Source organism: Pelobates fuscus, chromosome 2 (genome assembly GCF_036172605.1).
Source record: "Pelobates fuscus isolate aPelFus1 chromosome 2, aPelFus1.pri, whole genome shotgun sequence".
NCBI lineage: Eukaryota > Metazoa > Chordata > Amphibia > Anura > Pelobatidae > Pelobates > Pelobates fuscus.
Window position 1 is genome coordinate 94,072,970 of NC_086318.1, and position 13,337 is coordinate 94,086,306.

Below are 13,337 nucleotides of genomic sequence, written 5' to 3' on the forward strand. Positions count from 1 at the left end.
CTCTAACATTTCTATAAACTGATATAAGTAGCAGACATGATACCCTGGGTTTCATTGTATAGGTATACAGAATGTTCCACGTATTCAATATACGTCCTACACCAAATGCTGCTGTGATTAGAATGCCTCACTGTTTGCCCAATGAACTGCTTACTTAGGTTGCTTTTGAATGTAACACTCATTCCCTGAAGATAGCTATGAGTAAGCAGTGTACATTATGATACAGATAGTTAGTCCAGTCTAGCATATTGCTTTTTAAGCCCTTGGCCAACACCTCCCATGATATGTATGTTCCCAAGCATGGTTGGAATAGTTTCTCCACAACAGCTGAAAAACTACAGATTGGATATCGACCTATTCTAGTGTCCCACCACCATTTGGTGATGGCAGCTACGTATGTTCCAATTGTTCTGTACCCATATCAGTGAACCCCTACCAAGATCAACCAGTTTCCTCCCTATGCATATTTATCATTTTAACCATTCTTCATTTGTCCAAAGTAAAACAGAAGGAGCTCTGAGCTACCAGATAAACAGGTGCAATGTAAGACCCCACAGGGAATCCCAAACTAAGTATGGGCAAGGGGGTTGGGGGGGTCTTTCAACTAGCAGCTCTACAGCTGTTGGTGAACATTAGTTTCAATAATCCTTTGAGTTAAAAGTTTGTCAACAGCTAGCGAGCTACAGGTCATTTTCCCCCTGCTATATACCTACCCTAAGTGCAAAATATATCTCTTGTGGATTACATAGGGTTACATCAAGAGAATTTGATCAATAATGCCTTTCACAAAACAAATGAATTTTACTCAGAAAATTAAACAATATAAATATATGGATTAAAAACACAAGTATTTTGGGACGTCATTTGCATCTTTGATTGTTTCATTGGAGCTTTAAATGCTTAGTCAGTCCCGCATCACCCAAAACAGAATTCTTTAAAGGTAATAAAAAAAGATATTAATATGTGATATATATGTATCTACTTCGCTTCAACTGTAGAAACAGATTCATATCTTACAGTTGAAAAGCAGGATAAAAAGAGGTTCTTTTTACGATTTAATAGAATATAAGTACTCCCTGGGGATAAATGGCAAAAAGGATCCCGATACTATATATAAATGGATTACATTTTTAAAACACCTTTTTTTTTTTTTTTAAACATACAGCATGTTTTCATGCTTTCAGTAAACCTATCCTTGAAAATATTGTTTTTGTTTTTTTTTCTCTAAAATACTCCCTTTGATAGTTTTACAGATGCAGTTGCTTTTGTGTATCAAAAATGTTGTCAGTTACAATTAGTTACAAAAAAATTATAGTGCTTAGTAAAATAAACAATAAAATCTAATATGCATAGAAAAAAAATAAAACAGTAAATAAAAAAGTGTAATCACATTGTTTACAAAAAAACAAAAAAATGTTGTTGGTACCAATCTGGTCATTGCTATAATATTGTAGTGTATAACTAGTAGTGAACTCAATGCTACTTTCAAATTGGAAGTATTTCTAAAAGCAATACAGTAATATACTGAAAGACAACTATAAACGTAGTGTTTGTGCTTCTGCAAAAAAAAAAAAAAAAAAAGGAAAATAAAATCTAGGTAGCTTGGCTTTAAAACTACTTGTCAACCTATTCCCAGCACAAACATTCTAATATTACAATGATTTGTAAAGCTTATATTAAAAGAGGTTAAAATGCATTAGGATCTTTAGTTATAAATATAGTGTACATATGTTGCACAGGTGCATTGTATATCTGTGCTTGTAACTCATAGTCTAAGCTCTATTTCAAAACCAAACCCATCTGCACAACAGGATGCAAAAATATCACCAGCATCGGTGCCTCACGTTGTATAAATGTGAAACAATTTTGTTAATAGTAGCTGATAAGGCCCATCTCTTGAGCTTGCCCTTAGTAAAGTAGTAAAATACAAGTACATACAATCCAAACAAAGAGCAATACAATTTTGCTGTATTATAAGTCAAGTCTAAAAGGCAGCTTTGTGAACGATGAACCCATACTGAGGCTCATCAGAAAATTCCCAGATGGAAGTAAAGCTTGGTTATGAAAAAAAGGAAAAAAAAAAAAGAAAAAAGGAAAAAAATACAAGGCATCCCGAGAGCAGACTACAGCCAGGTTAGGTAGGTGTCATTTTTGTTCAGCACGCACTCCACGTCATTGAGACTAGGAATCAAATCTTCAGACTCTAGGGTTCCCAAGTCGACGTTTGTTCCTGGCAGAGCATCGAGAAAATCTGGAAAACGTGTTTGTTGGTTCATATTCAAAGTTGGCTGGACCAAAATCTCGCCTGCACAAAAAGAAAACGATATTCTACATTAAAACATAAAATATTACTAGACCGATCTCATAAATTATGTTCAGACAGTAGAGCAGAAAAATACAAAAACCTAATGACATGAGCAGCGGTACCCCAACAGGTTTTTTTTTTTTTAAACAAAGAAAAACATGATTATGTAAGGCCAGGTAGGGCGCTTTTGCCGCACTGACTGTGTAAAGCTCTGTCACGTGATGCGGGAGCCCCACAGGAAAGCATTGATTCAGCATTGTCGCTGGAAAAAGGTGAGTAAATCTTTCATTTTTTTAACTTCATTTTGCACCAAATGGTTGGACATTAATACAAGCAGGGATAGGAACAATAGAGTGTTAGTATTACCGATTTGTATTCCTTATGCTATAAGGAATACTCCATCTCCAGGGAAACAAGACTGTAAGAAATTATACATACAGACGTAAATGGTTTCCACAACTGTATGGTATAGTCTGGTGATATATGCCAGTGATTGACATTCGTTTACGATCAATAATCAGACAACCGAAAATAGATAACTTGTATTTATCACTTACTAATATATCTTAATGCTAGATTATACGTCTCTCATTGCTAATCAAGTAAATACCTGTTTCCATTTCTTCCATATTATTTAGGAAATCTTCAGGTGTTGTCGGTATGCTGTAACACCCCAGACCTAGTCCGCTGTCCGTGCTTTGTTCTCTGGAGTGATATGGCCCACTAATAAAAAAATGAAAAGCCAAAAATTAAACTTGCACACATGGTAGTTCTTCTAAAGCAGGGGTTCCCAACCCAGTCCTCAGGTACCCTGAGGACCCTGTTGTGTCTAAAGTGTTTTTTTTTTCCTTTCTAAAAACACCTTAGACTGGACACCTTAGACACAACTGGGTAATTCCTAAATCCTGAACTGTTAGGGGATACTTGAGGACTGGGTTGGGATCCACTGTTCGACAGTGAAGGAGTGATACTGAACTAGTGAAATCATGGACAAATACATAAAGCAAAAAATAAAATAGCTGGTTTTATATGACAGTGGTATTGAATAGTATGTCAGACTTGTGCACTGAAACCTGTACTGTATTTAGAGATGAAGAACTGTGCACGGGAAAACATGCGCACCAAACACAATTAACCAGCACCGGAACATTAAATAAATGTCATTATATAAGATGCCCCACATTGAGGGGAAAAAATAAAACAGTATTGCTTTTGGGTTTGCAGAATATTATAACAAGTTTTCTAAATAACATAAAGACTGTTTAAAGTAACTTGCCTGTTGAGGAAAGGGTCAGATCCATTGTTTGTTATAGATCGGATTTCCTGAGGCATGGCAGGTGGGCTCACTGAGGTCTGAACAGGAGCCATGTTTTCAGAGTCCACAGGAAGTTGTCGGCATAATGCAGCTTCCTGGAGAAAGAAGAGTAGAAGGTAAGACATTTTGTGGGCACAAATAAGAAATAATAAGGCACAGGGGCTAATACCCTAAAAACAATACATTTGACGAACTTTTGTTATAAGTGTGCTACTATATACAAAATGCCATTCTAACGCTAGGACGTTTATGGATGAGGTTCTAAATGGAGGTTCTATACCTGATTGGGGTTTGCTTAGAGGGTCACTCAATAAACGGTGAATTGGCAATAATATTACCATATTGAAAATTAAAAGTCAAATTTGTCAAGTTGGCAATTTTTTTTAATCTTATGCATACTAGCCACGGATATGCTATTAATTTTACTGTTTAGCAAACAGAAAAAATTGACAGGGTTATTCAATAAAGTGAGAATTGTCATGAATAATTAAAATTGAATTGCATTTTTTTTTATTTATTTTTTAATTCAGCTATGTTTTCAATTTGGCTTGAAGTTCACTTTTAATTCACTTTGTGTTCAATACTGAGCAACCCTGGGGGGGGGGGGGCAGAGCTTGCAATCAACCAGGTCAGACGCCATTTCTATCAGCTCCTCACAACTGTCGTAATTCTCGCCAAATATCTGCACCCCACAAACCCATCAAGCCCCACAAAGCATAGATCCAGAATCTCGGAGGCAAAACACACCTGTCGATGCCATTCTTTCAGCCCACCAAGTAGCCCAAGCTGAGGTGCAAGATCAGGGCCTACGACGCACCGCCAATCCAGGGCTTGGAGGCACTAGTACAGGGTATCGCGGAGGAAAGCATTCAGAGCACTCTAAACACATCACCTACCTGGGAAGACCGTAAGCCAGCCAAGGGACATCGATCCCCGAAACCAAATGCTGCATCGATCCCCGAAACCATAGGCTCCATGCTCCAGTGGCTTGCACAGCCCAGACTGACTCCTGCAGATGCCCCACGGAATACACCTCTGACCGCTTGGGTGGAAGGCAAGGAGGCTGTGACCACACACGATCCTCAGATCTGCCCGGCTCCATCACCAGAGGCTTATGACGGCTCAGCACCCACAACTAAAGATGACCTTTCAGACACACAAAAGGTATGGGCCACAGACCTGACACTCATCAACACTAACCTACAGGCAGTTACAGACAGAGTGCAGGGTCCGAGGAGGACATCCGCACGGATCTCTCTACTACTAAAGAATCTATAAAACAGCTCCAAATACATCAGTCAGCCCTGTCACTCAGAATGACTGCCTTTGAAGACAAGCAACGCCGCAATCATATTAAGATATGCAGTGTCCCAGCCACAATCTCAAGCGACAAATTATCGCTAAGAAGCTGTCCATCAAAGGGCTCTATTGTATGGGTGGCTCCACCAGATCACAGCCTGACCGGATAAGGATTGTCATACTCTGATGCATGTCCTATCAGGACAAAACTCAAATCATGCAGGCCCTGAAAGGCAGAGCACCATTGGCCTTAGAAGGTGCATCTCTCTCCTTCTTCCAAGACCTCACAAGGGCCACACTCCCATGGCGCAAATCCATAGCTCCTTTCGCATCCCAGCTGAGAACCGCAGGGGTGGCCTACCGTTGGGGACCCCTTGGAACCTTACTGGCTACAGATAATGGGACTGTGCACACTCTGGCATGCAGGGACAATATCCCTACCTTCTTTACATTGGGGGACTGGAGGATCGGAGCATGGGACCATCCTATGGGGATTCCACTGGCGCTGGATGTGCTCATGCAGAGCTTGAGGACGTCCAGTGTCACTTAGAGGACCTAGAATCTATTAAGATACCAGAAGCGCCTTTAGCAGCTGTCTGGTAGTCAGCCACAAGAGGCTGTCTTAATACTGCAATGAAAACATTGTAGTTTCTCTAAAATGAGCTGAAGTTGTCTCGGCCTATAGTGTCCCTTTAATATTATTATATTAGGTACAGTATTTGGTTTACTTATTTTCTAGTGTTCTTTTGAAAACCTTCCTTTTGTAAAGATACAAATGTCAGTATAAAAGGTTGGGAAGCTTTGCTCTTGTACTATCAGTCACGTTAAAAGATTGAGAACTGGATTCAAGCTTTTACTTAAACAAATCTAAGACAGTCAGAAAATAATAATATTTAGACCAGATGTTCTTTTATAAAATTGGTGACTTGGCTTGGATTTATAATTTTAAAAACAAACCATGTGGGGCAAGGTCCTAAGAGCTTATTTACCCAACCCTTGCACCACCCCTAAAATTAAAAACTGATTTATTTAGCACAAATATATATGTGCAAAGTATTTGGCACACGTCAGAAGTAAGATCATTTGAACAGCAAGTGCTTCCACAGGCTGGGGAGGGATTTTTTTTCTCCCGTTTTAATATTTACTTCCTGGTATATTGAGTAACTATTTCACTGCTCTTAAAGTTCTCTTTTGACTGTCAGGAGAAATTACTTGACTGATCTTGTTGGAAAACAGATGGAAAATCTAATAAAAAATACCTTGTGCATTGTCACGGTATAAAATTAGTTCAATAAATATCCACGAATGCCACGAATATTTGTTTAAAAGAAGCAAAATGTGCCTAAACTGAGTGGTTCAGCACTGAAACGGGTGTAAAAAGCGTTTAGTTTTTTTAAATTATTAAACCAAACAGATTTCAAGGGAACAAAACAAGTCGGCCTTGCACATTGTGTATTAATCCCTTAAAGACCAAATGTTACACTTTGTCATCAATACAGTCTGTACACTAAGGACCTGATGCCAGCATTAAATGTCCTGTTTTGTTGCCAATCTACTTCTCCTTGTGATAATTAATTGTGGTTTCCATTATGGAATATAGTTTTATGATGGTATACATAGATTCACATTGATCCTTTAAGGGTTAATACACCGATCCCATTCAAGTATTGTGCTTATACTTTTTACAGTGTGGCCAGACAACTATTAACTGCTTTGATTTTAGCCCGTGAGGTCTTTTTCCTACACATAGAGTTGCTATGACTTGGCAACCAATTTGCACAATTAGACCAAACTAGATGAAATGGACAATATTGAGATAGTCTAAACTCTAAACTGAAGATTTTGTCTACATCTCTTAATTAATCTGGCCTTGTAAACAGGCAAAATTAGACAACTCATTAGCAAACACAAAACAAAAAGTTGCTCTCAATTCAAGTTATAGTTACTGCAAGTTGCAAAACCATGATATAGTTCTGCTTTACAAGTCAAAGTGATTTTAGTTTCTCTTTTCTTGGCAGGGGGTAGGGTAAAGCACCACGATTGGATAGTCTTATTACCCCTTTGGTACTCTACGGATTAATTAAAAACTACCTTAGCAGAATATATGAGCCGTTTAAAAATATTATAATAATCTCATGTTATACAGTTAGTAATTTCTGGTAAGACACGCCAGTCTTCTTTCATGCTGGCGTAATAGCATGATTTCCTGATGTTAATTATTCATTTTATACAAATAATATATATTAATGACAAAGGGCCAGACCTAGATTCCATAATTACGTTGGCCAATCGACCCAGAGCCATTGGGTGGGTGAGCGTCATTCAAGGTATATCACACTCAACCTTGAGGAACAAGGAAGAAATATGAATCATGCTTCGGGAGGAACCAAAGCAAGGCACGAGACGCAGACTGCACGTGTACCTATCTGCTCTTCAATTTCACTAAATGCCAAAACTCTACTGAAGCTCTGTTAACCCCTTCAGGGTCAATAAGGCCTGCTTCTACTCTCAGATTCTAGGTCATAATGATGGCCTGCTCATGTTTAATCTCCTGCTTGCTCATTCACCATAAAGAAGAGTAAATAAGTAAGGCATTGCATGACAAAATAAAATCGCTTTGATGATAGTAGGAACCTTTACAGAGATTTACCCAATTGTCAAGAGGCTATTAATGGTTAACAATTAGTTCTCTATTTGGTTAAATATCTTGGCTATTTTTCCTGCTCTCACTGTGACTTAGTTATGTAGTTAATAAAAAAAAATGCATTTTAGGGGTAAGTAAAAATAATTATTCAAGTACATAAAACAATCAATATGGTACATAAAGCTGTACGAAGAGAAAATCAATCATACTTCGGATAAAGAGGCCACGAGATACCTACAATCAGACTAAAATACAATAAAAAAAATCCAACAGATAATTTCCAGTTTAAGAAGATAGAAAATTAATATTTTATCCCGTATTATTTAGTAGAGTAAATGGTGATCATTATCATGGATCTGCCAAATAATTGTGGTTTGAAGAACTGTCCCTTGAAGCAAATTCACTTCAATGAACTGTCATTGAATTTCTTAGTTGCCACATGCAGACAACAAGACAACAGGGAAACTATTACTTACAAGTAATCTTATCAGGCTGATGACAGTCTATAGGTAGACACTCTGCTGGAGACCTTTGAGAATAGTACCCTGCAAGCAGCAATATAGCTGGAGGGTGTACATTAGGGTATCAAGAGCTATTCCATTATAGGATAAGTAATACTAAGATCCTAGCCTGAAGCACTGATCAATTACCAAATAATAACAAGACTTGTCATGCAAACTACCAAGCAGTCAACTTGATTTCAGTTTATGTTTGGTATCTACTTGCATTTAAAACTAAAATGGACATAAAGTATGCTAGAATATATAACATCTACATATGTGTACAATAGCTTTAATAGAGACATTTAGATTTTTGGCAATCAGCCTATGCCTGAAACTGCAATCCTTAGAAGAATAGTATGAGGATGCAACCCATAACCACTCGATGCTAGTGACCACAACATCCTCCCCCAACCGGCCAACCCTCTCATGGTTGGCAGTAGCATGTACAAATATATTCATGAATCTAGAGATGGGCCTCACGCCATAAAGCACGATGTGACAGTTTTGAGTCACAAAATACGGAATAATGGATAGATAAACATACGACTAGTAATCCATGAAAAGATTATGTAGACAAAAAAAAATTAAGTATGAGAGCCAAACTCAAACAAGATTATAATCTTACAGTCTAATGAAAAAAAGAATATGCTGTAATTCCATAAAAGACAAAAGGGCAAAATATCCTAAAGTGAAGACAAGAATGCCAGGTGTACATACTATTATATAAATTATAGTCTATATACGGAGAGTTTGGGAGGGCTGCGCATGTGATGCAAAGCGGTGATACACTACTATAAAGGAAGGGGATTAGTTGACTAGTTCAGTTTTTCAACACATTTAAAAATCTTATCCATCTCTTCAATACTCAGTGACCCACAGAGTAAAACTGGTATCTTTTAAAACCTAACCCCTTTCAATATCCACCTACCATGTAGAGAACTGCTATGTTTTTAAATCCCAGCCCCTTTCATTATTCACCCTATATAGTAAACGGATATATTTTAAATCCCAGCTGCTCTCCATATTCAGCTTATGTAGTAAACAGCCAGTTGCTCACCATATTCACACTATATAATAAACTGTGTATTTTAAAGCCGAGCCCCTCTTGATACTCATCGTGTATGGTAAACTGCTACCTATTTAAATCAAGTCTCTCTCAATATTCATCCTATATAGTACCATAGTAGTGCTATTTAAATCTCCCTTTTACAATACTTCTATTTCATCCATTTGTGTTTAATTTTCTCAGTGACACAAACTTATATCTATCAAAGAAGCTCCTGTGAATAGAAGAATAATTGTTTTCTTTCTCAAAGCATTCAATTTCCTTTAAGAGCAGAACCAAAAGCAGACACGCAGCCAATTACTGAAATTACAACTGTACTATTTTAATCCTAATCTTTAGTATTAGATAAACTAGAAAATGAAGGATTGCCGCTACACACGCAACGTGTATTTTTTTTTCAGTGTTTAAATTATTACTGCTTTGAACCAATAATAACAGAACAAGCTTAGGAACGTCGCTCTGCGTCATCAAATTCTGAATGTATCCGATTAAAACGCTATGGATGTCTTTACAAGTTCCAACTAGTTCTTAACTATCTATTTAAGGATTTGCAGCAGCTGGGATTCAGATGGGCTGAAACCTCCACCAAAATATCCATTATCAAAGGACACAAAGAGTGACATGGCTGACCCTTTTGCGGTGACAACTTTAGTGTTTCTTTTATAGCAGTATTTTTGTTGCTTATACGTTTTTATATTGTTTTAATCTAAAAAACAAATGCAATCTACGTAAAATGATCTACATTGACGAAATCACTACACAAAACGTTTCTAAATATTGAATTTGGCTTTTGTGTCATAATCAGGGCTAAATCTACTATAACGTGGCACAGGTGGCTGCTGTAGGGTGCACAATCACAGAGATCATTGGATTGGTGCAGCATGTCGTTTTGAATGTGCACTAGCTTCCCTTTGCTCTCCTACGGAAAAGCAACTGGATTGGCTGATATCATCAATGTTGATGATCTCAGCCAAAGAGGGGTAAAAGGTAAGTAAAATCACCTTTCTCCTTCACAGAATGGAGGAATGTAACCTTACTAGTTAGAAGGGCACTATGTTATTTGTATTCAAAACTTTAAAATTTCCCATTCAGCTATTTTGTTCTAAAATTTACTTTAAATTAACACTTTAGTGAACAGCCCTCTCAGTTGTTATATGTCCTGACTTAAAAAAAAAATCCCTTTCTAAAGTTGAAAACAGATCGTTGAAGTGTCATGTGAGAAGATTTTATGGGACTCATGTTATGCCCCTGCTTGCATTATACAACGTGACAGCTCTAAGGCTTGTCTGGCAAATGCAATAAAACGTAGACACATGTTCACAAACACAGACACATACTCGCAATTGTATGTATTTTTATTATATATTTATGTATGTCTATATATTTGTTGCAGATGTCGTGACATCAGCAACCTATCAATTTCAAACATGTGTCAGTCAAATAAAAAAAAATATGAGAACACTAGAATATGACAGTGTACTAAGACATATGTGTCTTGTTTATTTTTTATTTCCCTTACATGCCAAGTTTCCATTTCCCCTTATATATTATTCCATGCAAAATGTTCAATCTGTACGTTCTTTATTTAACCCCTTAAGGACCAAACTTCTGGAATAAAAGGGAATCATGACATGTCACACATGTCATGTGTCCTTAAGGGGTTAAATATTCTGAACAAAAAATGATTGCTAAAATAAGTACAATACATTTTGCTCCCTGTTTGCTAGTAAATTCCCCTTCTATTCCCATCTCGATAAGTATTTGCAAATGATAGATAACACCAGTATCTCAGTTTACTGTAAATGGCTACAATCTCCTTAAAGAAGGAATAAGTCACAAATGTTTGCAATTGTGTGAAACAACATTGTGTCGAACATTTTCAGATGAATGATAACACCTACATCTCAATTAAATAGAAAAGCCTACAACTCTTCATTAAATAGTAAGTGCAAGCTGTGGGATAAAAATAGACTTTCACTGCTGCTGCTTTATATATAGCTATAGCACACTTTAATTAAGTTAATTGGTTGTTTAAGGAGATGTCCCTTGGTTTCACCAGGCAAAACACAAACAGCGGTAGGAAAACTCCCTGAAACTTGTATTCTCTCTGCAGGGTGTGCCTGCTCCCTACGCAGCAGCTGTCAATCCTCTGGAAGAATTGGGAACCCAACCATTGGCTGCTGTCAAGTGAAAAGACGAGAAACTCAATGTAGCACTGGCATTCCACACCCCTGCACCCAAACCCAATGGCCTCATTCCAGTTGCTCAGCAACTACAGCTACTACTAAATCAGCAATTTTCTGAGAAGGTTACATTAAAGCAAACAATGCGAGAGTGATGGATTAGCATGGAGACAGCCTAGTTCTTACAATGAAATAGTCACAGGGGGGCTTTTCTGTACTTCAATAGTCTATGGGACAGCATTTCCCAAAGCTTCATGACTCAGTAGCACCGTAACAAGGAATAGATGACCGTTTACTGGAATCGTATCTATCCTTTGTATGAATCCTAATAATATAAATATAGCTGTGCTTTATTTACCAAAGTGATTCACTAAAATGACTATCGGAAAATTCAAAGAGAATTTCAAATTGTAGGGCAAAATAGCCAAAATAGAAGCATATACTTCTTGAATATTTTTGAATAATTATAATATATTAAAATATATATAATTATACTATTTTGTGCTTAAATTTGAAATACACTTTGCATTCCCAATAATTCTCACGTTAGTAAATACGTTTGCTGTACTTCCCACTGCTACCTTCATTTTTCTGTCTAGTTACCACTAGGAACAGATTAGTGGAGCCAAATAGACACAACGTGGTGACTAATATAGCAAATCAGGTGCTATCCTGGATACAACATGATTATGTTGCAACCCATTCTATTGGTTTCCATGGCAATTAGTTCTTATTTAGCCTTGTACCTGTGTTTTATTTAATAAATCTCCTTAAATTGAACCTTTTCATTAAGAAGTACAAATTATAACAATTGTTCAATACAAATACCTCTGAAATTTGAAATAAAATATGGAAGGATCATGCATGGAGTTCAGATCACAAAGGGATGAGAAACTAATGACCTAGACTTAAAGTGAACCGGTTGTGGGAAAATGAACTTGCCTAAAATCGCTCCCATGTACATTGAACACAACATATATCATAAAGATACTTGACGTAGTCAATGTATAATATAAAGATTTAATTACTTTTCCTCTGTTCCAACATTGCTTTGTGGGTGTTACTCTTCGTGTAACACCATCCTCTTGGTCCTCCTCTGATCCGCCTGCGCTTGTCTCGAAGTCTTCTTTGATTTGCCCTGCTTGGGACGCATCTCCCAAACAGGGCAAGTCTTCTCAGTGTTGTTGGCATACTGGTTTTGTTGCCACTGTTCTTCCTTGTTAGTCAAATGTGAAATAACATTATGTGGGCCGTTTCCAGATGAGTGATAACACCTAAATCTCAACTTAATAGAAATCCTACATCTCGCCATTCAGAAATAATAAGTGCTAGCTGTGCAATAAAAACAGACTTTCGCTGATGTTTTATATATAGCTATAACACATTTTAATTAAGTTAATTGATTGTGTAAGGAGATGTCTCTTGGTTTCCTAGAAGCGCCGGGTTAGGGAGTTTCCATAGTTTTCATTACTGTGGGTGGAGAGCAAAGGGACCTCCTGTTTTAGGTCTTTGATTTTTAAATAGATTTTCCTCCTAATCTTTACATTTCCTAGCAAAACTGCTAGCACAATGTACAGATAAAATGTTACGCTCAATCTAATGAGCATAAATTGTTATTAATCTAATGAGCCTAGGGTGCCCATTTAAAAAGCTTACCTGTAACCTGAGCTCAAATTGTTAGGCTGAAGGAAAAGTTGTGATATACGATCTGGATGCATGACCTTTTTTTCTGCATTATAAATAAACAGTGACTGCGTAATGCTCTATAAGTGGTTCTAAACCCACTTCAGCAGTGCTCCTGATTTTGTCAATATTCAGAGCCAGGGGTAATGCTCTTACACCCATAATGCTAGCAAAGCATCATGGGAGGTGTAGTCCAAAACATTTGGAGTGCCGAAGGTTGCCTATGCCTGTTCTGAGCTTTAAATCCCTCCATCGTGGGCAGCTACGGGTCACTGGACCATTATCTTATCAGTGGATACAGTGAACCTTAATCTGCAAATACTGAAATACAAGAGGTTT

At 37.3% G+C, this 13,337-nt stretch overlaps 1 protein-coding gene across 1 annotated transcript in view; it reads right to left on the bottom strand.

The window, feature by feature from the left end:
* Positions 1 to 2,066: 2,066 nt before the first annotated feature.
* WWTR1 (WW domain containing transcription regulator 1) overlaps positions 2,067 to 13,337 on the bottom strand; it is an 80,044-nt gene continuing 68,773 nt past the window's right edge. Inside the window, exons 4-6 of the mRNA XM_063442470.1 lie at positions 3,582 to 3,715; positions 2,916 to 3,028; positions 2,067 to 2,305 (exon numbers count right to left, since the gene is read on the bottom strand). Of these exons, the coding sequence (XP_063298540.1) occupies positions 2,124 to 2,305; positions 2,916 to 3,028; positions 3,582 to 3,715 (429 nt within the window). The 3' untranslated portion in view covers positions 2,067 to 2,123. The remainder of the gene's footprint in view (positions 2,306 to 2,915; positions 3,029 to 3,581; positions 3,716 to 13,337) is intronic.